This window comes from Boleophthalmus pectinirostris, unplaced genomic scaffold (genome assembly GCF_026225935.1).
Source record: "Boleophthalmus pectinirostris isolate CB_2022bp ecotype Guang Dong unplaced genomic scaffold, ASM2622593v1 HiC_scaffold_14, whole genome shotgun sequence".
NCBI classification, from domain to species: domain Eukaryota; kingdom Metazoa; phylum Chordata; class Actinopteri; order Gobiiformes; family Gobiidae; genus Boleophthalmus; species Boleophthalmus pectinirostris.
In genome coordinates this window covers 19,801,083-19,827,246 of record NW_026571047.1, presented here as the reverse complement: position 1 = coordinate 19,827,246, position 26,164 = coordinate 19,801,083, and the positions used below count along the sequence as shown (strand labels likewise).

At 37.3% G+C, this 26,164-nt stretch overlaps 1 protein-coding gene across 1 annotated transcript in view; it reads right to left on the bottom strand.

Moving 5' to 3' along the window:
- Positions 1-26,164, bottom strand: part of LOC110154346 (ankyrin-3-like) — an 82,356-nt gene that overhangs the window by 31,707 nt on the left and 24,485 nt on the right. The window contains exons 15-28 of the mRNA XM_055150022.1: positions 25,021-25,218; positions 23,204-23,302; positions 21,865-21,963; positions 20,553-20,750; positions 20,372-20,470; positions 19,882-19,980; positions 19,682-19,780; positions 19,150-19,245; positions 18,837-18,909; positions 18,209-18,268; positions 12,184-12,307; positions 6,884-6,980; positions 4,276-4,382; positions 1,456-1,680 (exon numbers count right to left, since the gene is read on the bottom strand). Coding sequence (XP_055005997.1) covers positions 1,456-1,680; positions 4,276-4,382; positions 6,884-6,980; positions 12,184-12,307; positions 18,209-18,268; positions 18,837-18,909; positions 19,150-19,245; positions 19,682-19,780; positions 19,882-19,980; positions 20,372-20,470; positions 20,553-20,750; positions 21,865-21,963; positions 23,204-23,302; positions 25,021-25,218 — 1,673 coding nt within the window. The remainder of the gene's footprint in view (positions 1-1,455; positions 1,681-4,275; positions 4,383-6,883; positions 6,981-12,183; positions 12,308-18,208; positions 18,269-18,836; positions 18,910-19,149; positions 19,246-19,681; positions 19,781-19,881; positions 19,981-20,371; positions 20,471-20,552; positions 20,751-21,864; positions 21,964-23,203; positions 23,303-25,020; positions 25,219-26,164) is intronic.

Below are 26,164 nucleotides of genomic sequence, written 5' to 3'. Positions count from 1 at the left end.
TTATAAAGGATTACTCAAACATGTGTGAATAAAACAAAACATAATTCTAGGTATGTTTTTGATGAGGTAGCATCATTATAACATGGTTTAAAGCTCTCAAGAATCCATTTTGTGCAATATAGGACCTTTATAAATATTATGGTCTTTGGTCTCATCGGTTTGAAATTTGCTTTATGTGGTCACCAGCCAGAATAGTCAGAGTTAAATGCCAGTAAGGGCATCTGGCTTAATATCTAAATCAAATCAATATGGAACTGAGAGCTGAAAGCAAAGAGAAAATATACTACTGAAGGGATTTCTTTGTCATGCATTGCTTTTTAAATATGATTTCTTCCCAAGACTACACAGGCTAGCATAGCTAACAAAAGTCAACAAAGATGATTAAAATAATATCAAAATTAAAATCTTCAGCATGGATCGGCCTTAGTCGTGTGACCCTGAGGAGGTGGATGGGTACACAGGACGGGGGCTGGGAGTGGGTGCTTGGTTTTGGTTCGTACCCCACAAATTTAGTTCCTCTGGGTCCGAGCTGAAGCACTGGACTAACCAGACTCTCGCCTTCGTTTAGGGCTGGCAGCTTTCGGGGCAGATGGAGTTTACTGTGTCCACACCACACACACAGGGCACAAAGCACACACTCACAAGTTAGTAGAGGTATACACTCAAACTTATGATGTAGTTTGTTATAGGTAAGGAGACTTGGTTAATACATTTTTCATTTTCATTGCTGTTGATTTGAAGTTGTATTTTTGTGGTTGAAGTCAACATTTTCATTGTAAAGGGAATAGGAAATACGTAGTGTTATATAGCAAAGGTTCAATAATTCAAAAAGTAAAAAAATCCCCAGAAAAGAAAGTAATATACTGTCTCCACGGGGTCTTAAAAATGCTAACCCTGCAGTTTAGATCTCTGCCAGTTATTATATTCTGAAAAGCAGTCTTTAGTTTAGCAGTTCATGTTTGGGTCTTCTCTCAGATGTTTTAGCACCTGGGAATCGGTAAAACTCTTTGAACTGAATCTTAATTTTAGACTATATTTCAAGCTTCAGTTACATAATTTTCGAAAATTTTCAGCTCTAGATAAAATAAAAGCAATTTATTTACTAAATAAACACCACGTTTGCAGGTGTATGTTTATGGATTGCAAAAAAATCTGAAAAAAGTATTTTTTTGTAAATATTTTTCAAGACTATACTGTGGGCTCTATAGGGAATTTGCATCAAAAACTACAATTTGGGATTACAATGATATAATATATACCTGATACAAAAGTAGCCAAGGCAAATATTTATTTATACATTTATATCAAACTCATTCACTCACACACTCAGATACAATTTAAAGCCAGATGGTTGGAAAAGGTGATGACCAAAAGCTGCGTGTTGATGTCAAGTCAACATAATCAAAGTGCTTCAAAGCAAATAGCAAAATATAAGTGACTTTAAACGGTTCTTACCCCAAAAACTGTGCTCCCGCTGGCCCCACCTCCACCAGCCGACTGGCCAGCCCCTCCCCCTCCACCATGGGGGGAGGAGACGCCAGCTTGTGCCTCTTGACCAATCGGCACGTGATCCTGGTGGGTGCGGTGCACTTCCTGGGTGGGATGATGATGCGCATTCCGTTATGGCGACTTCCTCTCATAGACCCGCCCCTTGCATCGACCATGAAACTGACCAGGAACCTGTATTTGATCAAAATGGATAGAAATATACACAAAAATGAAAACAGGTGAGGAATACATTTTTTTTTATTATTTAAGGGAACTGATGAAGTTTTAGTTGAGGTGGGGTCCCTTCTCATGCTGTGGTCTTCAAAACACAAGTGGTAGATAAAATATAAAAATAAAAAAATTCAACAAAATTTTGAGAATTCTCAGTTGGTATTGCCCATTGTAATTAAAAATAAGGTCATCATATTTATTATGAATTATCAGTGCTTAAAAGAGCAACATACCAGCTCAGGATTCTTAAACCTGTATTGTGTTAGATTAAAAAAATATTTAAAATTCTTGGAAAACAAAATAAACTCACAAAAATCTTCACACACACAACCACACCATGCAAAAACAGACTTGTTAGTTCGCTGAAAGAGAGTATACAGAATGAGGAGTTGCAAAACAGATTACTGCCATAACAATCATCTTAAATTCTGTATTATATTTTTATGCATATTCATTTCAATATTTATTATATTGTGCATGGAATAAATGTTACACAATACAATGCTTTACTTTAAGTTTAGAATAAAATAGTAGCAATTATCTGCTTTGCAACTTAACAATTAGAAATGCCTACATGAAAGTGTCTGCAGTAAAACTTCAAATGTAACAAACTGCACTGAGCAATATTACAGTAACATCCAGGGTTTTAACTCCTGTGGCCTGTGGTGCAAGTAGCTTCTAACATTGTTTGGCTGTGTTAAATAAATGTTATAATGACTAATTTTATTGTTGGTCAAAACCAATATTAGGGCTTTCTAACTGGATCATTGCCAGTTAGAAGCTTGGGTCTTTTTAATTGAGAGGTTTACAACCAATCAGTAAACACATGTGGTTTGGAGCAGAGTTCAGACGAATTTGACAATTTATTGTTTATATTCAGGGAATTAATATTGAAAGCCAATGTGATTTGTTTTTTTTTATTGACAAAACAAAACAGACAAAAAATAGCAAAATTTTCAGACTCATATTGCCCAGCCCAAACCTAAATAACTACACATTAAAGCCAAAATCCTGGAATAATAATCATTTTAAATCAATAACTAACAATACTTTTCACTGCAACGTATGTCACTAAATAAGTAAATAAACAAAAAAACAATTTAAAAAAGTCAACTGCTCAAACTTTCAAATTGCTGTCTCTAGGCCTGTCACGATAACACTTTCTAAAGTGCAATAAATAGTCCTAAAGCAGGATTATCCTTAAAAAACAATTCTAACTGTACAATATTGTCAGCTAAATTACATGCTAAATGCTAAATTAAATGCTAAATTACATTAAGAACATTTAAGCAATTAATTAGACTAGAGTCATAGAAATTATTTATTTCAACCCCCTATAGCTCAAATCTTATTGTAATACAAAGAAATAACAAAAAACTCCACATTTGTAAAAAGAAAAAGGACTCAGAATAAATAAAATTATTATCATATTCATTAACGATATGAAGCGATATGATATCGTTTGTATCGTGACAGGCCTAGCGGTCACAATTGAGTTGAAGTGCAGCAAAGTCAAACACAAATGTCATGAAAATGAGTTGTGTATAAAAAATCTAAACTGGTGTGGTTGTGTAATCAAACTGAAAACCAAAAGTGAAAAGTGTTGAAGGGAGAAACCACAGGGAAACCATCACAGTCACCTGCTGTCGTACTGCGGGAGCGGAGAGGAAAAACTGCAAAATGGAGGACAAAGCAACGCAGGAGGGACAGGTCAACAAACAGGAGCCACTCAGCACATGGTAAACAAGAACTATATGAAAAAATTACATGTCCTCCATTTTCACACTGTCATGGAGGAAAATGGGGAAGTGTAATTTTTCAAACTTTTGGAGCTGAGGATAAAAGCAACAGCGAAGACAATGAGACAATATGCAAACTTCATCATCCTTTGAATCTTGGTAAGAGGACATCCCAAAAACTATGGAGAGATGTATCCTGGGAAAATATGGCAAGTTGCACAGACACAGAAGGGATATATACAGTCATACAACCATTCACTCTACAAGAATGAATTGATTAAATTCAGTTTCATCAATTTCTTTCTCAGTTCAGTGTTTCAGATTGCTGTTATTCATCCTGAAACTCACGGATAGTTGCCTCTGGAAGGACAAAAGTGATGACGTACGGCCAGTTTCTATGGTAATAGCAATTTCTGTTGCTATGAACAGGCCTTGTGTTTTTTGTTTTTCTTTTATAATGAAGTTTGAGATGAGGCTACTTGGTCATACATTTTGTCTTAATGTTACTGCTAATAAGTAAACTCATTTTAAAACCATGTTTTTGAAAACCTTGATCTTGAACTTTTTCTAAACATCATCACTTTGAATGACCAATCAAAGTAGACCATTCCTGTGAAGCCTACTATTTAGCTCCAGACATCTAAAAACAACTGAATAAAGCCGGAGATAGCCTTCATTAAAAGTGGGACTTAATCCACAACCTCTATACTGAAAGTAGAAAAGATAACAACTCTCCAAAAATGAACCCAAAAAACAATATCAAACATTTGTATCCTCACTTTACAATGGAGGTGATCACTCTCCTTGTGTTACTTACCCGGAGTGGATCGGTGAAGAAACCAGATTAACATTATCCAGGGCGTCCGCAGTCCAGCTATATCTCCTCAGTGAGTCGTTGTCACAGTCCTTAGCCACAGACAAATGCTGCGAGCAAGAGAAACATATAAATAGATGTAAAATGGTAATATGATGTCTAGTTTTTCAATCACAATCAAGAATATGTATGTCCAAATGATGGATTATTAATGGAAATAACCACATAAATAAAAATGGACAGTATAACCAATGCACTGTAGTCATGGGTTTCAGCTTCCTGTACAGACATTTTGAGGACTTCACAATTCAAATGATATAATATTTTGCTTTAAATTGCCAAGTCCTATAGCAAAGGTCCCTTTTTTCACGAATCTGAAACCCATGTACAACAAAAAACATTGTAACTAAAAAAACAAACATGTTATATGTGTCACCTCATTTTACAGTACGCTTGAGAATTATTTACTTCATTTAGTACATGTAATACACTGTGTAATAACTTGTAAAAACTTGTAATTACATAGTACTTGCAAGGGTAACACATTATAATATCTACACTCTTAAAGAACAGAACAAAGACTTAATTCATAATGAAAAAATACTTTTTTAATAATGATTCAGGCTTAGTAACTACTTAAATAATACTGTAACTTTTAATAATAGTATAATGAGTTCATTCTTAACATGAACAAAGATCTATGATACAACACCTACAATAGTTTACGTATTAGTTCATTATAAATTAGGCCTTTGTTCATGCTTTATTAAGGGTAATTTAAGTGTAGTAGGCTGTTAGAAAGTGTAGCAAAAATAAAGTGTTATCTGAAAATATGCTGAACAAAAACAATAAGAACACTAGAGTAGAAGTACGAATAAAGATTTCCATGCACGTATGACAGATGCGCATGACAGTGGGTCTCTATGGAATACCTTGTTGCGCTGTTCGACAATGAAGGACTTTTCCTTACACATGGCCTGCAGCAGTGTGAGAGGAGACAAGACATGATCTGTCACAAATCATGCTCCTGGTGAAGTGCACGGGGCGTCCCATGGGCCTGTTATAGTCTATGGGAGCCCTGCCAATTGTGTCAACTCATTTAAAGTGCATATGGCAGGTTAGACTACTCACTTCACTAAGCACAAAAAGCATAATTATATTTAGGAAAGAGATAGACCGATAAGGGTTTTTTCATGGCTGATACCAGTTGTTTAGAATCCAGAGATACCGATGGCTGAAAAGGCTGCAGAGTTAGATGATTTTCCTAAAATTCTGTCATTTAAATTGACTACAGACTCACCCCCAGCCCTTTTTTAACCACAAACCTTTAAGAGAACTGTGTATAATCACTTTTTGTACAGCTATCTCCTTGTATTAAAGTGCTAAAATAAGATGTGCGTGTATTTTTAGGCTGTAGATTAAAAGAAAATATAAAACACAGTATGAGCAGTCAGAAAAATGCCTTCTTTGTGTTTAAATTGTTCCAGTATTTTGGATGGAGTTTTGCATATCGATCAGAGCTACTGCTTGTATTTTTGTACAATTTGTAATCCTTTTTTCCCCACAAACTGTCACTTAACTAATGTAAAGTTATGATAAATAATTACTACAGGCAATATGCCACCAAAGTAATAATTACAAAAACATGAAACCTGTCATAGGCGCTTTAAATAGAGTTTCACCTAAATTTAACTTGCTGTGTCATTTAAAACAACTAGTCCAGAGCAGTAATCCTTTCTATATAGTAGCACTAATGGCTAATCTTGTTACTCCCTTCAGTCATGGTAAACATCCTCTCAGGTGTAAGAGGATTGATGGCGTTTGGCGTGACGGGTCTGGTCTGGTCCGGTCCAGCGCACTTGGACACATGCCGACATCTGGTACAAAGCCAGTTCTAGTTGGGTCATTTGGCATCATAACAATAGCTTCACTGGTACAAAAGATGCATGCATGAAGGGGTGGACAATATAATTTTGGATTAAAGAATTTGATATGACCTAGTGAAAAATGGGCAATTTTGAAAGCTTGTTATATTGAAATTAATAGCCAGTCCCTATGCTCAAACATGCAGTCTATTTTCCCCACCCACTCCTATAAATCTCTATCAAGAAATCAGTGCGTTATAACTGTTTGAATCTAATCACTTTAAGTCTACATTAAGACTCAAACTGAACAAGTAAAGATAATTAAATTCAAAATGTGATTAAAAACAAAATCATGATCTCTAAAAAAAGATCATAATTATTTTTGCCATATTACCCACCCCTTTTACAGTACAATCAATAAAGTATATCAAAGCTGTTGGCTACAAATGTATTACTAGACTTTCCGCATAAACATAGTGTTTTATCATTGTTGGATGAGTTTCATTTGTGTAAAGGGAGGAGTGTTTACTATAATCTCTGGAGATGATTGGTCCCAGCTGCCTTTTTATGATGTGGGCTAGGTAGTTACAACAACTCAAGAGACACAAAAATGCTATTTGACAGTACACTTGTAATGAGTCATTTTAGGCTTGCAGCACACGTTTCTTTCTCTGATAGTTCACACCAACAATTTTATGTTCATTTACATTTTATAGAATAAGTCAAATATGTTGTAGTGCACGTACCTCCTTGTTGGCCAGCATCTCTTCAATCATCATGCTGTCACGGGTGTAGGAGCTGCGGTTCAGAGTATGGGACCTATCAGAACTGAAGGAACGCAGGCTTGGTGCGGTTACCAAGACAACAATCACAAAGACGGAGACGAGAGGTGAGGGGTGAGGGAGGAGGAGAGGTGGGGGGCACAGGGGGTGAACAGAAAAAACAAAACACAAACACATTAAATTGCATGCAGCTTCCAGGAACCTGGTACGTCACCTTTAAGAAGAGTGACCACAGGGAGAAACCGTAGTATACTGAGATACACTGCAAAAGTTTCCAAAACACTTCAGGTAAGTACCCTCAAAAACTGAAAATCAAATGAGTACATGCCAGGCAGCAGGCCATTTGCAGAAGTGACAACTGGAGACAGGGACGAGTGAAAAGGAAAGAAGAGGGAAAACACTAACCAAGACTATACGTATTATTTTTGTAACTAAAAAACAACAGAAACTGTTTGATCTGGGAGTTGCTGAAATTTCTATATTTATTTTTTACTTGACAAAGACAATATATAAATCAAAACTGAAATCGAAAAGACAATTATATATTTTTCTGTTTTCTGAAATAATAAATAAATCAGAGGGAGTAAAACTATTTATTCTATTTATGAGCTCAAATGTGAACATATTCATAGCTCACAGTCTTTACTTTATTCTTTAGGTTCAGTTACTATGTTGAAAATGTATAGTCGTATCTATGTAACACAACAGACACTGCAGATAAAAGTCTCCAGAGGCTCTAATACAGCTGTGTGTGATGGAGCCTAGAGCATGAGTTTTATGTGTTTTTAACTTTAAACAATGGGGACGTTGAATATATATTTTGCTGTACAGTCGAGTACAGACTGTAAGCACAGAGTAGATGCAGTAATAATGGGTGTGCGACTGAGGGCTTTTATGGGTAAATAAAGAGCATTCCTGAGCAGTGACATGTGATCGCTGTTTGCCTGCGAAATCTCAAACCGCAATTACACACAAGCTATTTGCACTTCACACGTTTGCCCATGTGAAACAATTAGCTTTAGCCAGGCTTGTCGATAAAACTTTTGGGGGCCTGGGGCAAAGAACCTCACATGGCCCCCCTCTATTATGAATTAACAGGAAAAGTGTCAATTCCTGGGCCCCTTAGACAGTGGCGCCCGGGACAACAGACCCATTTGTCCCCCCCACCGGCGACTCCCCTGGCTTTAGTGGCACGCAACAGGAATGCTATGATGCTACGCTAAAAACATACAGTGCAATACAAGGTGACAGACTGTATATTTGTCGATTTAAAATAAATCAAAAGAGCTGGATGCAAAACTGATGCAGATGTATCAGTTCAGGCCCCTGGAAGCTCAGTGAAGGAAGGCAACGTAATGCAGAGCGCCACCTGGTGACCACCAATGCACATAGACTCAAGCATAAATTAAAATCATAGTCCACACCATTAGGATTTCTAGAACAGGCAAATGATAACTGTGTGCAAATTGAAATACCGAACAATTCAGAAAAAAACATTGGACACTGTAAATAAAATGTTTGGTAACACTTCATACTGACTACATCTTAATTAGCCTTAATAAAGCATAAGGAAAGACTTAATTCATAATGAACAGTTAATTAAGTCTGATTCAGGCTCAGTAATTTTTTTATTTAATACTCAAAGCCTAATTCCTAACCATAACTTTTTAATTAATGGGCCTGTACCCAATTTTTCCATGTATTTGAGCAACATTTGTCTTGCCCCAGTATAAATATATTGTATAAGCAGCCCTCAAGGTCAAAATAAGTCTGCTGTCTGCTGTTTGCATCTAATTATAAAGTGTCCTATTGTCAGATAATCAGGAAAAGTGTGTTAGCATGCTAGTAGTTGTTAGTTTCACAATCACGGTAAAACTCTGCACTGGTCTTGTGAAAAGTTGTACAACCCACTTACTGTATGAACTCATTGCGGTGAATATTTAGGATGCTCAGAATGTGTAAGGTAAATGAGGAATAAATTTGTACCACTGCAAATAGTTTTAAATGGACTAGCTTTGTTGGTCACATTTTTAAGATGTGACCTACCCTCACATCTTAAAAATGTGAAGGTAAAAACCAGGTACAGTAGTTACTAAACCTGAATCATTCTTAATAAACTACTGTTCATTACGAATTATGTCTGTCTTTGTGTTTTATTAAAGCTGTAAATAGTGTAAATATTATAAAGTGTTGCCAAATGTTATCTTAAATTTCAAGTGCCTTAGCTTTTTCAGAATTGGGGTTTTAAATTAATAATAAAAACACAGTATACATAGCACCACAACTACTAAGCTGTTAGTGAATCATGTTAGTGAAACAATATGGGATACACTGGGGGTACACTGGACCACAGATACTCGTACTTAGGGCTTTAAGCGGGTTAAAGGGGAGGGGCAGGGCAACAAGGGGGAGTGAGGGGGTCCCTGTATCATGCCTCTTGCCTTACCTGGCTTTTGGACTAACAATTACATGGGACATAAGGAGAGAATAAGACATTATGAAAGGAAATAAGAGGGGATAGAGAGAGGCAGAGGAGTTGCAGTTTGCTGGATTAAAGATTGACTTAAATATATTCACCTAATAACTATAAGCCAAAATAAGCAGCCCTGATAATATAGTCAGTTCTAAAAACACTTACTTCAATCTGACCCTTTTTGTCTCATAGCCCGAGTACTTCCAAACTCATTAAACTTATTATACTGTATTGTTTTCATGATATTGATATCCAAAATCTTCCAAAAATTCATTATGATTTAGCATGTATTAGAAAGAAAAAAAAATCAATACCATCTGCTTTTTAATCTGAAAATAACTCCAAGGAACTCCTAGTTGGGAAACAGTGAACTGCATCAGATTACGTGACCAGACATTCCCTTATCTGCCTTATGATTTCATTCAAAACTCTCTAAATTTGACCACTAGTTTGCTTTTTAGTATTTAGAATAATGTTATAAAACCAGGACCATCCCCCAAGAGCTGCTAATATCACCTTTTTGCAGATCCATCACAGTTTGGCTATTAAAAACCTAAACTTTGAGACTCAGTTGTTGCTTTGTCTCATTTATTGTGACCATAACCTTAAGCTTGATCACCCCATAGCACTATATTTGATTTCATAGTAGCCTCGTGTTAGCTTTGTGGAGCTTTTTGATTGGTTGAGCCTAGCAACAGAAAGGAAGAAGGGTGGAGTCACCAAAAGTCAATTGTGATTATGTTGAAGATAGTGAAAAGTTAGACAGGTGGGATTTCTATATTATTTACACATGAGAGGTTTCTAGCATGGAAACCAGGGGCCCAAAGTGGGTCATGGGAAAAATTACACATTTCCAATGCACAGCTCATTGGAAAATTAACCATAAGTATTTTCTTTTATGGAAATGAACTGTTTGTTTTTGTGATGCAGTTTTAATTCATGTGTAGTTGAAATTTTACAGTTTGTTACATATTAATACATATAAATTGGCTCGATTTAGTAGACCTGTAACCATTGTAAAACACCTAATACTTTTAAATGAGTGTAATTTGAGATGTGTAATATGGATATCTTCTGGTCAAGTTAAATTAAAGTCCACAAAATTAGTCCACAAAATTATTCACTATGCATTAACTACTAAATAATGTCGAAGTTCTCAGGTCTAACCTCTGTTCCCAAATATGGGCCTACTGGTGAAACCTCTTTGGTGCATTTGTTTAGTGCTCAAGGCCATTGCTATTGACCGTGTCTCTAATTTCCTGCGATTCCTGGTCCATGTATGTCACTGCTCAGATATCCAATAGCTCCGCCCCTCTGCTACAGCCCATGTGTCAATATTATCACAGTTCGTTTCACAGGGCAAAAAGTTCAGCTACAGAGAGATGCATTGATCCCGTTTAAAGCTGGTTAACTGTGTTGTCGTGCTAATTATGAACAACTACTTGTTCAGATTGCCCAGTGTAACTACAGTACATAAATTCGACAAAAAATCTGGCAACAAACTCAAAGTTAGCTATTTTATATTTCTACATAAGGTGTTGTTTTGTAATTACAATGACTACTTTTAAAGGTGCACTTTGTAACTTTTCTGGTACTGGGTCTGCCACCTAGCCTGATTCACCAACCGGTTTCACTTTGTGGAAACTGTCTGACCTTGCAGCATTAGGATTTGTTTGTTTGATGGTAGACAAGTACTTTTTTCATTTAACCAATTGCTGCTATTTTGTCATGACGTATGTAATGTTCCGCTAACGAGGCTAACTGATATATTAAGCTTTTCCCAAATTCCGTAGGAAGAAGGACAATAACGTCTTTCCCCTTGATAAAATTCACCAAACATTCTGTTTGTTCCAGCTTTAAATCCTTGATCTCACGAATTGTTGCCCACACAGAATGTATGGCTCTTCGCTGATTGGCTGGTGCCCGGACTCGCACTTCCGGGGTTTTTGCAAACCGTCTAGTGTATTCCGATTCCTGACCTAGTGGCTGGAGAGAAATTAAACTGAGCAGAGGCACTAGGTGACCCCAGTCTGGCTATCAACTACCTGCTTGTCTCCATGGAAATGCTATTATTTTGACAAATATGTTCCAGTATGCCATTAAACATATTTATCTGCACAGAGACAAGCAAGAGACACCATCAGGTCATTGTAAAAAGAAATAAAAACACTTGTAATTAAATAATGGTCGAACAGATGAAACATTTTTAACTAAAACACAAACATCTCTAGAAAGTCAAGCAGTTTTCACATCTCCCTGGCCGAAAAGTTACGTAGTGCATCTTTAAATAATATGTTTAGTCTGTTCTTAAGATGGGAAGTAGGATATGCAGATGATGTAATAACTCCAAGCAAAACTACACCAACACTGAATGATCAGTCATGGGTCATCTTGGTCAATACTGTGTAATCAATTCTAACTGCAATGAAAGCCTTATATTTTTTACGCAAACTAATAATGTGATCCCTTTATTGAAACTATGGGAACTATGGGAATTTCTCAGATTGCTAGGCTCACTGTTTTCACGATAATCAGGAATGTGTATTCTTCGAAACTGTTCTAGTCACCCATATACCATATGACTCTATAGCTACGAGCACATTAATCTTTACTATGCTATTAGGTAACATGTCGTATGAATGTTGAATGAACTTTATTTGACACTAAAAAACTATGTATATTATTAAAACATCCCTTTCATTTCCTCTGCTTATCTGTTGTTATAAAGTAACACCTTTTTGAATAATATTTCTTGTTCAGTTATAGTGTTGGCTTTGACTCACTGTCTTACCTTTGTGACCGAGCTCCAACGCTAAAGCCCATGTATCCCTCCTGAGGCAGAGAATCGTCCCCCAGCTCCCTCAGGTCCTGGGGCGCCAGATACTTATCCGTGTCCCCCGTCATCGCATCATCACCTACAGATCAACAAACATGGCAACCAGGTTAGAAAAGTCAGATAAGTTTAATCGATTTAAGAACGGACAGGGATAAAATATGAGGTGGTGATGGGAAAATAAAGTAAGGTAGGATTTCACAAACTTTTTATAAGCTCTGCAGTATTTTAATGAGCTAAAATAAGGCTAAATGCAGACATATATAAACATAACCCATGTTTAAACTGTACTGGAAATTAAACAGGAAAAACTAACAACAACAAACCAAGTCAAACCAGGACTAAACTATGACTAAAGCAAATAAATAAGGACTAACTCTGGAACAGGAAATTATGTTTGAACTGGAAATGAACAAGGATCAAATGATATATTTAGAACAAACCAAACCAAAATCAAAGTATCAAGGACTAAAGCTGCAATAACACTTAGTCTAAAGTCTAAAATAGATAAAATGATATAATTAGCTGTTATTTGCCAACTGTCTGAAGCCTAACCTTACAACCTGTTCCACAGTTGAACAGTTCATAACAGTTCAACTAGCACAGAGAATTGTAGTCAGTGAACTAGAATTTAGTCTATTTTGTCGATGCAGGCCTCCCTAGTTTTAGTTAGACTCAATGCTGCCTCTGGCCAGGGGCTCTTTGCAGTTGCGCTTTTGTCCATCACCACCAACGCACAGAAAAACAAAAGTCTTTCTGTCACTAAATGCTTTGTGTCCCAGGGCAAATGGTGGAAAACAGGTCACCAACTAACACAAATTTTTTTTTAAATAGACAATTTAATCTAAAATAACCTAAAAGAGATAAAAGTAACAGCATAGGAGTACATGAGGCTGCAAGCATGGCTATAGTTTGTTAAAAGCACAGTATACACAGCAATGGCAACCAAGAAAAACAGTTAAAAATAATTTGACATACGTTACAACAAGTCCAAAACGCAGAAAGTTAGCAGCGTGTTCCTGCTAACTGAAGTCAAAGAGGTTAGGACAGGGGCGCCGTGGTAACAAGTGCATGCAGTGAAAGAAAGACAGGCATTCCAGTGGTTACAAAGCTCCGGAGACCCCCGCAATCCTCCCCAATCCCTGTCCCCCCTACTCCCCTACCGCTACTATTACTAATACTATGGCAACCCCTCCCCCACAACTTGACAAACTTTGAATTAAACTCACCTCCTCCTTTGAGACACTTCATTTAGCCAAGCGGGACTATCCTGAAAATCGCCCCGGTGGTTCTAGCTGCCCCTCGGCTGGTCTTTCCCCTCTCTCTCTCTCGTCATGCATGCACTGTCCCAGGAGGTCCCACCCACCAGCCCCCTCCCACACTCTGCCTATCACTGTGTCTCTCTCTCTCTCTCTTTTTTCTCGCACACAAACAGATCAGCTTTCGACCGCCCATCCCACCCCTGCACTGGGATTATCCTGCGTGTGTCACTTTTGGATACCTAGTGGGACAGAAATAGTAAAGTGGGTGTGTGACTGGCAACGCGTACCTATACATGATGTGCTACTGCCCAAAGAGCAACTGCTTTATTAATTTTCTGCTGTTGTCATATTAGACACTGTTTTTTTCATACGACTGTGTATGCATCTGCACTTTTTTTTTGATCACTAAAAATAAACAGTTTTCTGGTGGGATAATGTTGTTTTATGATTCAGCATATTTTTTTTTGCTTGACTAATCTAGTCTTCTTTACTTATGTCTGCAGCTCACATGTATCCTTTGGTGGCTTGAGTCAAATATGGACAAAATATTTTCTAGACCTCAACCCCAATTTAAAGTTCCACTATGTAACTTTTGTGGTGAAGGATATGCAACTCTAATTCTTATGTTTAACAGTATGGCAATAAAGGTATCTTTATCTATAGACAAACAGGTGACACCACCAGGTCAAGTTACAGATAAGATCTGTGGAGAGGAAACACACTCACAGTAAGAATGCATGCTTTTTAAAGTATTTTTAAGCAATAAAAACACCTGTATTGAAATAAGTGGTAAACAAGATGTCATTGTGTGGAATATTCCAGGGAAAGCAATAAGATCTCCATGGAGACAAGCAGCTGGCCGACTAACCTGATTCGTCAGCCGGTTTCACTTCGTGGAAACCGTCTGACCTCACAGCATCAGAATTCGTTCATTCGATGGTAGACGGTTACTTTTTTAAATTTAACCAATCACTGCTATTTGGTCGTGACGTATGTAATGCACCGCTAACAGGGCTAACTGGTATATTAAACTTTTCCCAAATCCTGTAGGAAGAAGGGCATTAACGTCTTTCCCCTTGATAAAATTCACCAAACAGTCTCTATGTTCCGGCTTTAAATCCTGGATTTCGGGAATTGTTGCCAAAACAGAATGTATGGGTCTTCTCTGATTGGCTACTGCCCGAACTCACACTTTTGGGGTTTTTGCAAACTTTCTAGTGTATTCTGATTCCTGACCTAGTCGCTGGAGAGAAATGAAATTGAGCAGAGGCACTAGGTGGCACCAGCCTGGTTAGTGGCCTTCCCCCTCCTCCAGAAAAATTACATTATGCACCTTTAATTAAACTTAAATAAAGTAGCTTATATCTATTTGTGTAATCATGTATAATATCCACATATTACATAACAGGTTATGTAATGTCAACATATAAGACGTGGCTAACAAGATTCAAATTAAAAGTGTAGTAAATCCTATGGACCAGACCCCAGACATTCAAACTTGATAATAAACTACACAATAAATAGTATTATAAGAAATTTAGTCAGTTCCAAAATTTTAGGCAGACCAGATGCTAACCAGCCTGGAAACTATATTTGAAAACTTCACTTGGAAACTGGGTCTACACCTCTGCACATTTTGCTGCTCGTTGCATTTTCCATACACAGAAAATGACCCAATAATTCATAGTTTTGGAGCCTGTTTTGAGCACCGCCCTGATTTAGCTGTGAGCTATTGGAGACGTTAATCATTACTGTCACGCAGCTGCTCAGTGCGTGCATTGGTATAACTCATGTTTCACTTATAAATTTAGATCACGATTTAGATGGGGCTGCTTAAGCTGTACAAACAAAACACCAACACTGCAATAACAATTACACGAGTATGCAAATTTGAGTTAGTAAACCAAAAATCACACCAAATCACATCAAACTTGTTAATGGGTTAGTTGGGGACTTACTAGAATAGGTGATGTATATATTTCCCACATCAATATCTGTTTAAATGAAAAACATGAAGCTTTAATTATTGTTTTTATTATGTTTTCACTACTTTTCGCTACTACAAAAAAGTGTTGCAGCCAAATAACATCTTGAGCATGTACTGGCATAGCCTCTTTGGTGTAGGTTACCGGAGCAGCTGAGGTGAAGGTCAAACCCATAAAGCGTAATAGTAGTCCTTGTTTTAGGCATTTTAAGTTTATTTATAGCCAAAAACAGTGACCCTAACTTCACCTGATTTTAAGTTTATGTACTGTTGCTAATTATGTCAGAGGAGTCCCTGAGCATCAAAGAAACAACTGGTGTTTTATTGTCAATATAAACCTGTACAATTATGCCACTGAGTCATTTAAGTTGTATTTGGGCTTTTTTACACCCAAGAACAAACCTAAAAAAAAATTTAATACCTGAAGGCTGTCATGGGTTTCAATCTCCTGTCATATACCATCAATTCCGGACTACTGATCACACCTGAATATAAGCTGCATCAACTAAATTTTTGTACATATATAGGCCACATCTGAATATAAGCTGCTGGTGTCCACTTCTTTAAGAACGTTTTCAAGTTTGAGCCGTCTGCTTTTATCGCCTCTGAAAGCTTTTGTCATCTTTTTGCATTGAGTGAGTTCATCATTCTGCTATCACCAAAATCTCACCATCGACTCATTGATGTCGAGCTCACGTGCAGCAGCTCTGTTTCCTTCTTCCACAGCCACATCAATCGCCTTTAACTTAAAAGCTGCATCTACATTTCTTTGTGTGTTTTCCATGAGGAGGGTGTGTGTATGAAGCACAAAATAACTGTTCAAAACACAATCAAACGAGCATCTTCCTCTGTGAATCACCCCGTCTCTCCCTGCGCTCTACTGTGCATGTCTCCTGCAGAAAGAGTCTCTATCCTGCCTGTATCATGTCAGTGTCTTGTTGGATTTCAGCAGATTTCAGACTCTCTAGTCTCTATCTAGCAGGGCTAGATTAGTTCTATCAATCAGGTATGAGTGGATGTCCAGCTACTGAAGTTTGAGACATTTCTTCTTGTAATTTAGACATACAGGTTAGACTTATCCCCCTAACCAATGTTCAATTAGCATTATAACTTATTTTATCACACAGCGATTAACTATTTGAGTGCGCTTGCAATATCGCTAGTGTTGCAACTTCATGTTAACCCTAGATCCATGTCATAATCGCACAGACAGCAGCGTTTTCTGCACTCAGACTGTGTGTATTACCAAACCATAGACTGTATATATGAATGAACAATGTGCCAAACAAATAATCCGTCAATATATTCGCCGCTTCATTTTATTAGCGTGAGAAAAAAGTAGCGGTTTATAGTCCGGAATTTTCAGTATTCAACATTTCGAGGGCGTAAAAATATGGTATATGTTGTTTTAAATTTTTAATTGCTTAGACAGTTGTCCTAATTTTTCATCATTCTGAAACCTATGTAAAGACAACTAAACAAACTGTTTGTCACTTGATTTTTTGCAACAATTTCCATTAAAGTCCATTTCTATAACTACTTACTTAACTACTTAAAATATCAAGCACCTACAAATGTCATGTAATTCAGACAAAAAAACTGAAAATGTACCATATAATATTAGACTAAAATGATCTAAAGTACTAGCATTACCTCACCTCACATCACGCACCAGAAATACCACTATTTGCATGCCTTCATATGACAGTTCAAAGTTCATTGTCATGTGCTTTTTGACCTTTCTGGCCCTCCGTACAGACATGTGCACAGACAGAGCTGACACGGCTCTGTTTGCTTTGCTCCAGTGTGTGAACTCACAAAGGGCGCGTCGCTAACAAGCTGCCGAAGACAAAGGCGCAAGTGTTTGTGTGCGCGCGGTCCTCTCCAGCCAATGAAACGAAATCTGTCACACATACCCACAATGCTGTGTGCAGACAGTCGCCATGGCAACCAGGAGGGAGGCAAAAAAAACTGCATTGAATGAGCTTTAAAATACTGTAGGCTCAAAGTGGGGGCGCACTGATCAAATATTGTCTGAGAAGAAACTAGAAGAGGCGGAACCGTATAATGCTATTAAGTAATACAAAAATTTCCTGGACTAAAACAATAATATGGATTAACAACAAAAATAAACTACTTATGCTATTGGCCTCAGTCAGCTAGAGGTAGTAAATAAAAATAGTAAGTCGGGTTAAGGGTCTTGCCTAAGGACTCAAAAAAACACCTGGAGTTGTGTTTCGTTTCATTCAAGTGTTTGAGTAACCCTTTATTATAAGTCTGTCTACATCTCCAAAGCTCAAAATGCTCCGTGAATGAATCAAAACACAACTCCAGGTATGTTTGTCATGAGGAAACAACTATCATAGATCAGAGAGGAGCCTATTGTACATTATTTTAGTGGTAATATTAACTAGAGCAATAAATTAAACCTACACAGACATGGGGAAAACATGCAAATTCTACACAGAAAGGCCCCACGCTGCACAAGAGTTGAACCTAGGACTCCTTTGCTTTAACCCGGAAGCACAGAAGCTCAGTAGGTGAATGACTGCTACACTGGACCAAAAGTATATTTTTTCTATACTGAAATGGACTTCGTCTGCAAACATATGCCAAAGTTTAACCACATAACGACCCAAAGTTGTTATAGAAAACAAACTGCCAAAGAAGCAAAAAGCAAAGCAACAGAAGGAGTGACAAAGAAGCAAAGGAAAACAAACAATGGATGGAAAAATACCTTCGTCCACATCAGATAAATAGTCGTCTGTGATCATTTCAGGAACATTGGCCCTACGCACTGTGTGATTGGGATGGAGGAAAGGGTTAGAACAAAACAATAATGATGGAAAAATCAAAATAGAAAATAATCACACTTTAAACACTGAACATTTGAGACAGTAAAATAAAAAGAATAAAAAAAAAAAAAAAGAATGTGAATGGTCAAAACAAGACGATACAATGGAAAACTACTGTGTAAACTGCAAAGAGAATCTAAAGGGCATATGTGAAGTTTGAAGAAATGTATATATATATATATATATATATATATATATATATATATATATATATATATATATATATATATATATATATTAAAAAAAACAAAAACAAATGTAGTTATTAGATTCAGCTTACTAGTCAAACATCAAAATGGTCAGAAGCATATAAAGAAATGTAAAATATATGAAAATGTACAAAGAATTTAAGTCAAGATATATTTTTTTAGCTATAAACCTTATTGTCACTTATGCCATTTAGATTCTACGCCCTCAATACAACTACAGGCTTTAAAGCAGCAAAACATTGAGAGCCCTGAACCATGACACAAAAACAACATTGCGAGTTTGTTGTCATAGTAACCTCACCTTCATCGTCGGACATGTCCAAAACTTCATTCATGGTCTCTGGGACATTTATCTTGTGCTTCTCTGTCACAGTCTGAAACAAAACAAAAAAATAATTACCTCTAAAACTGTTATTATTATTTATCCCTGCACATTTAATGCATTATGTTAGTTTGGGAGCTTTTTTAGGTTTAGGCGGTGAATCTGTTCCATACAGGATAAAAATACTATTCTAAATTGCTTTTATATTACAATATTTTTATCAAACAAACTGTTCAGACAAATTGCATGGGCTTAAATTAAACTATAGTACAATAACAGAACCCAGTCTGACCTGAGTAGTTACAGTCTCCTCCGTGACGACTTTGAGAGTGTCCACCACAGAGATGTATCCGAGTCGTCTGGCAATGGACAGAGCACTGTTTCCATTCTGTAAAAAAAACAACAAACAAAAACAAAATATAATACAGTAATTTAATAATAGTTGTTCCTCTAAAACTAAAGTGAGTACACATTTATACACCAGATTATGCAGATACTGGGGGCAAAGTGGGTTAAATGTCTTGCCCAAGGAGACAACGACAGCATTCATCTGTGGGAGCTGGATTCGAACCACCAACCTTGGGATCCATGGACAAACACTCAACGAGCTAGCTACTGTTGCCCCCATTACATCTGCCTTATGGTGTTATATTTGTCCTTTAGAGCCTATTTTATATTTATACTCTAACTAAGGTTAGAGCAATATCAAGTATAGAAAATATGAATAAGTATAGAAAAAAATGACAAAAAGTGGCACCCATCCCCAGTGAAAACCCTTTGCAATAACATTTTCTAAGAGTGTGTTGACGTCTGTTTGTACTAACCGCAGTGAGTTCGTTTGGAGATGCCCCGTGGCGCAGGAGCAGGTTGATGATGTGAGTGTGCCCCTGCTGAGCGGCCTGGTGCAGAGGAGTGTACCCGTTCTGTGGAGAGAAAAAAAAACACACGAAGAGATAATGAAACAAACGTAAAACACACATTCACCAACCACAGCTCAAGACCATAGAAACAGTGAGCAATGTACCTTGGTCTTTGCGTTGACCTTCGCCTGGTTTTTCAACAGGAAATTGACCATCTTTATGTTGCCGTAGTGACAGGCCACATGGAGAGGAGTGTAGCCCAACTGTGGTGAAACAAAAGTATATAAATGCTTACTTTTTATGTCAGTGTTATTTCAATGCTAGTTTTTATGTCTTTATTGCAGTGTAAGATGACATCCACCATATTATTTTCCCTGTAACATTATACAATTGTAGTTTAAACCCATTTTTAGTTGCATCTAATCAAATTGAATTTAGATGCAAAGTCAAAGCTACATATTTTTATTAGGTTCTTATTATTTTTTCCCCAAAACCTTCCAAGGAACATCATAAAATTAGTATATATTCAAATTTCACAAAAGTGTAGATGCTTGTACAAAAGGTTTATCAAATATATAAATACAATCAAATATAGAATAAAATGTCTATAAGGGGGTTAATCCAATAAAAATAAACAATATAAACTAATCTTACCTTGGTCTCTGGGTCAATAGTCGCTCCTTGATTTACTAAAACTTCAGCCACATTGACTTTATCCTCCTGGGCAGCCAAGTGGAGCGGAGTCAGGCCAGACTGTGGACCACAAATAGATGGAAATAAATAGACCAATCTAAAAGTTACAGTGCAAAAGTAAAGTTTCTTGTTTATTCTTTACCTTATTGCCCATGTTGATAGGAGCGTCCCGGGCCAATAGTAGCGTAACCATATCTACGTTGCCTTCTTGTGCTGCCAGGTGAAGAGGAGTGATGCCCTGACGCGTTACAGTGTTGGTGGAGGCCCCATACTCCAGTAATGTCGTGGCAATCTCCATCTGATTCTTCTTAGCTGCAATGTGAAGAGGAGTGTATCCATTCTAGGAGTAAAATAGGACAAATATGTTATAGGACACTGATAATTGAGAGCAACAAGTACAGCTTGGCAATTAATTAAGTTTAATTTAAAAGGTGCGCTGCATAATATTTCTAGTGGAGGGTAGGCCACCTGCTTATCTCCATGGAAATGTTACTGCTTTGTCTAGAATGTTCCACAGTACACATTAAACCTATCTATCATGAGGAACACAAGCAGGTTACAAGTTAGATCTGAGGAGAGTCGTCCATATTAAAAGAAGGAATGTTTGTATTTCTGAGCAATTGAAATACCCGTAATGAATAAACCCTAGATAGATTTGTCTAATGTGATACCATGGAACATTCCTGGTTATAACATCTCCATGGAGACAAGTAGGTAGTGGATCTCCACCAGAAAAGTTGTGCAGTGCACCTTTAGTAATAAATAATTTTTTATTGTCTTTGAGCATCAACAAAGGCCCTGATAAAGCAAAAATAATTATTATGTCTAAATCTCAAGGGGGGTTAAAATTCTACAATTAAATACAATTTTTACACATGTTGAACCTCATTCATTTTACTTTTTGGTTCTAATAATTACACCTATATAATTGAGCACTATATTCCTGCAATAGAAAATATAACTGCACATTAGATCATTTGTGCTAAGATGAACAAAACTGGACTTTTGTTTTTGTTTCATGTTGATTCGTTCAGTAGCAACCGTACAAAAATAAACCAGGCTTTGCATTTGGAACAGATGATTCTAATATAAAATTCTGACCCACCCTCCATAACTATTTTATACTACGCACTCCATGAAATCACTCAAAAACACTTTTTCATGGGTTTCTGCTTTCTGTTATATTCGACATTTTGAGGACTTTCCCCCATTCAAAAGACAGAATATTCTGTTTAAAAGCTGAATCACTATGGCAACAGCCCCATTTTTTCATCAGTCTGAACCCATGGACTGGAGGAACGAGAGAGACAGATTCTTAGATCTTAACAGCATCCGGTCATCAAAACACTCCCATCCTCCGTAGAGTGAATTCTAATTGACTAAAACTAGGTCATGGAGCTTTCACACAGAGATAGAGAGAGGCTGCACTTTAACAGCCTCTCAGCCTCACGTACCTTGGCTGCAGCATGCGGCGACGCTCCCTGGTTCAGCAGGAGCAACGCCACCTTCTGGTTATCATAGTGCGCTGCCACATGCAGTGGGGTTAGTCCACTCTGAACACATATGTATACAGGCGGGTTAGGCAATGACGTTCCCTTCAGTGGACCAGTGTGAAGGATTAGCAGTGGTGGTAAGATTTTATAATAACTACACTATTTATAACATTAATAAAGCATGAAGAAAGACTTAATACATAATGAACAAATAGTTTATTAAGAATAAATCAGGCTTAGTAACTAGTTAAGGGGTTAGGGCAGTGGCTCTAAAAACTTCTCACACCCAGTGCCACCGAAGAAAAGATTTGACTTTCCAAGTATCATGAGATCTAAATCCAGTAATAACAGAACTATTCCAGATCTAATCTAGGGCTAAACCAGGTCTTAAGTGGACTACATCATTTCCACTGTAGTTCTAACCAAGAAATCATCCCAAAAAGGACAAGAAAAGTGGACAAAATTAACTTTAGATTAGGCAAACCCACAAACTGGAGAGTTGCCCAAGTACATTAAAGATCCTATCTATATCAATTAAGTAGGTATTATCCTGCATAATTCTTAATAAAATGTGTTCATTATGAATTAAGTCTTTTTCATTCTTTATAAAGGCTAATTAAGGTGTAGTTATTATAAAGTGTTACTGCAGTAATTAAACATTTTGCACAGTACAAACCTTTTGCAGTTCTGAACACCATTTTTAATTAGAACTGAAAATAAGACAAAAGGATCCTACTGTACCAAAATGCCTATTTTTTGAGTTGTTTTTCATTCATTTTGGTACATTCTTCAATCGGTAGACACTGAAATTAATTATTTTAGATATTCATTAGAAAAATTAACTGGTAATTTAATTCACAGCTTTATTTAAGTAATTTTCGTTGAATCAAAACAGAAAATGTTTGGGCAAATTTTACTGCAGTATCTTATCTTTGTAGTACTTTTACTCCAGTCTGAGTTAGCTGGAAATAATCTACCTCTACCCATCTCTATCTGCTGAATTCTCTTCTTTCACGGTATGAAACTTGTATCTTTATTTAATCTTTTCCTCTAGCCCTCCTACCTGGCAATAGCAAATTCAGTATCCTTCTTCTATTACCACAACTAATGCATCTGTGCTATGTTAAGCTCTCCCTGTTTGGTTTTGCAACAACTTCTGAAAGCTAAAGTCGTACATTTTAGAGTAAACTACCATATATGGGGATGTCTACCCAAAGAAGAAGTTAGCACGAGCAATAACTGTAATATTAAAATGCTGTATAGTTAGGTCTATTTATTATTATTAGTTAGTTGGTCTTACCTTCCCTGCAGCATCAGCTTGGGCACCCTTTTGTAGGAGCAGGTTTGCTACTTCAATCTTCCCATATTTTGCTGCTACATGCAATGGAGTAAACCCCTTCTGAAAGCAGAACAGAGAATTAAATTACACACCTTTTTAACTTTTATGGGTAACTAATTGAACAATATATGCATTCCATATTTGGTCTGCTGGAAATCTGCAAGAAATGTTATGTCATAGCATCTGGAGTCAATTATTTTGTCACTAAAGGCTGATGTCACACTAAAGTCTGTGTATGAGGTGTTGAAAATTGAGGTGTAGATAACATACCACAGTAATGAGCAACAACTGTCTTTACTTTAAAACACATGTGACAAAAATGAATTCAATAAAGTTATAGTGTGTTTGAAATATTACCTTTTGTACTAATTTTGTCTTCAAGTCTGGCCTTGGTTAAAAGTGAGGTAGTATGTGAACAATTAAATACATATGTCTTTCAAATACTGTATAGTCTGCTATTAATGCTGTGTAGTCTGCTGCTTAATGTCATGCTGGAATAAAAGTGTTATTTTTGGGGGGATATGGGATTGAATATTTGAATCTAGGGACTGGAGTTTTAATACAATAGTATACTGTATATACCGACACCAAATACTAATACTGTACATATCAATACCAATTAACATATGACCATGACTGCAGTGTAGAGTCCTGCACGGGTCCATTTTTGGAGACCGGCACCGGCCCGCACCCGCACAGTACAGCACTGCACCCACCCATTAACCCATGATTATATCAAAGTTAAATCCTCACCTGCCAGGACCCGTTAACGTTCCACCTGTTACCCGCCCATGCCCGTGATAAATAACACACAAATTAAAAGCATTCGAACTGAAGCATCCATCAGAATACGAATTGAAAAGTTACGACTTCAAGAACTACAATCACAAAATGAAATGCTTTTTTCAGTACGAATATGAATTCACAGACGCGAGTCGACTGTCATCACTTCACAGGCATTATTTACTGAGCAGAAGAAACATTGAACAAGATGCCAGACTTTTGTGCCGCACACGCCACGGACTGAACCAGGACTAAATTAGGACTAATCCAGGACTAACCCTAGGACTGATTCCAGGACTGAACCAGGAGGACTAAACCAGAACTGAATTAGGACTCACTGTCGGGATGGGCTCGGAGGTGTGCCCACGTAGACCATCTGGTGACCGCAGGCGAAAGGACCAGCGTAGAGCTCCACACCGCACGGAGGTAAACACAGCTTTCGCCCGATCGTGCTTTGTGGGCACACTGCTCCAAGGGCTCATGGTTCTCTCTCTCTCTCTTTAGTCCAAGATTAGTCCCGGTGTAGTTCTGGTTTAGTCCTGATTTAGTCCTGACTCGCCTGTGTGTAATTACTACCTGCCCGTAAAATTCCACAACCCACCCATGGTTACCCGACCTGATGCAGAACTCTGCTGCAGTGTACTGGACTGATCCATTGTGACAGGTGTACTCTTACCTGCTTGAAACCTTTTTTTTTAAGAATAACATTGTTTAGGGTAATATTATTTTGATTAACAGATTAATACTGAAAAATAACCAGTTTTAGTTACTGAAATACCTTCACCCATAATTGGACCAGTATTGAGATAGGTACTGATTTTGTTTGTCACTAGTCTAATCTGTCACAACTGTAATGCTCATTGTTTTGCCTTGTTTTGAAAGCCTTTTTAACATTCTTTATATCTATTTCCAATCAACATCATCACTTTTTGGTACAGCAATAGAAAGCAGTAGAAATAGCAATAAATAGTAAATGTCCAGGTCTATAGTGTTACCTTGGTAGTGACCCCCTGGCCTGCCCCCTGGTCCAAGAGAGCAGCAGCGATGTCCCTGTGCCCCTCTCGCGCTGCCAGGTGGAGGGGTGTGTACCCCGAGCTGGTGGTGGAGTCTGGGCACGCTCCGTTGGACAGGAGCTGCTGAACAATGTCTGGTTTGCCCAGTCGACTGGCAATGTGCAGGGCCGTCTGGTCGTCCTGGAAAATACAGTGTGGCATTTTATTACATGCTTTACATATGAGGTACTTAGTGCGGATAGTAGTGTTAAACTTAAAATGAAAGATCTGGCAAATATGTGATAGTTTGCAAAAGTACTGGAATGTCTACAGGTGCTGACATAAACCTGTAAATTAGAATTGTAGTAATGTACCAGCATACCAGTAATGAATTCAGTAAAAAATATATTGCTTATAAAAGTGCTCCAGACTTGGGGGAGTCTACTTGATACCCAAGAGGCCAAGACAACAAGGAATTCCCATTATTTACCCAATTAAGCAGTCACTGACTTGTAAAATGTAACTGCATAAAAGTCATGTAAACAGTTATACAAGTATAGGTTGGTCTGCTCTGTACATATATTTACACTACGTTACTATACATCTGGTATGTGTACTGCAAATACAAGTTTTATATTCAGTAAGAAAATTAACTACAAATCACACTATTCCATAATTATCTACCTTCAGCTTTAAAATGTCATTATTAATTCTATGCAATACATGCCTGAAGTTTAATTTACCATTAATTAATATAACTTGAACACATGTACTGCACAGCTCTCCTGTATTGGGAGAGGATACCTTATTTTGTGGTTTCTCTTTTGGGTTATTTTCAGAGTTTCCACTCCCTGACAGATTTGGCCACAGGAGATATGGCTCTGTTTTTGTAAAGTCCTTTGAGGCAGCTGCAGGGAAAGTGGTTTGTATAAATAAATCTAACATTATCTGAATGAGCCACCAGGCATATGACACACTGTTTTCTGTGGAAGCTTTCAATCTTTTTTTTTTTTTTTTGTATTTTAGCCCATCTGTCACGATATATTGCAACAGAGATAGACTGCGATTAAAAGACCTATATTATGCAAAACTGACTCATGTGAGCTTTAAGCCATGTTATAATGTTGTTGTTTCATTCACACATTGG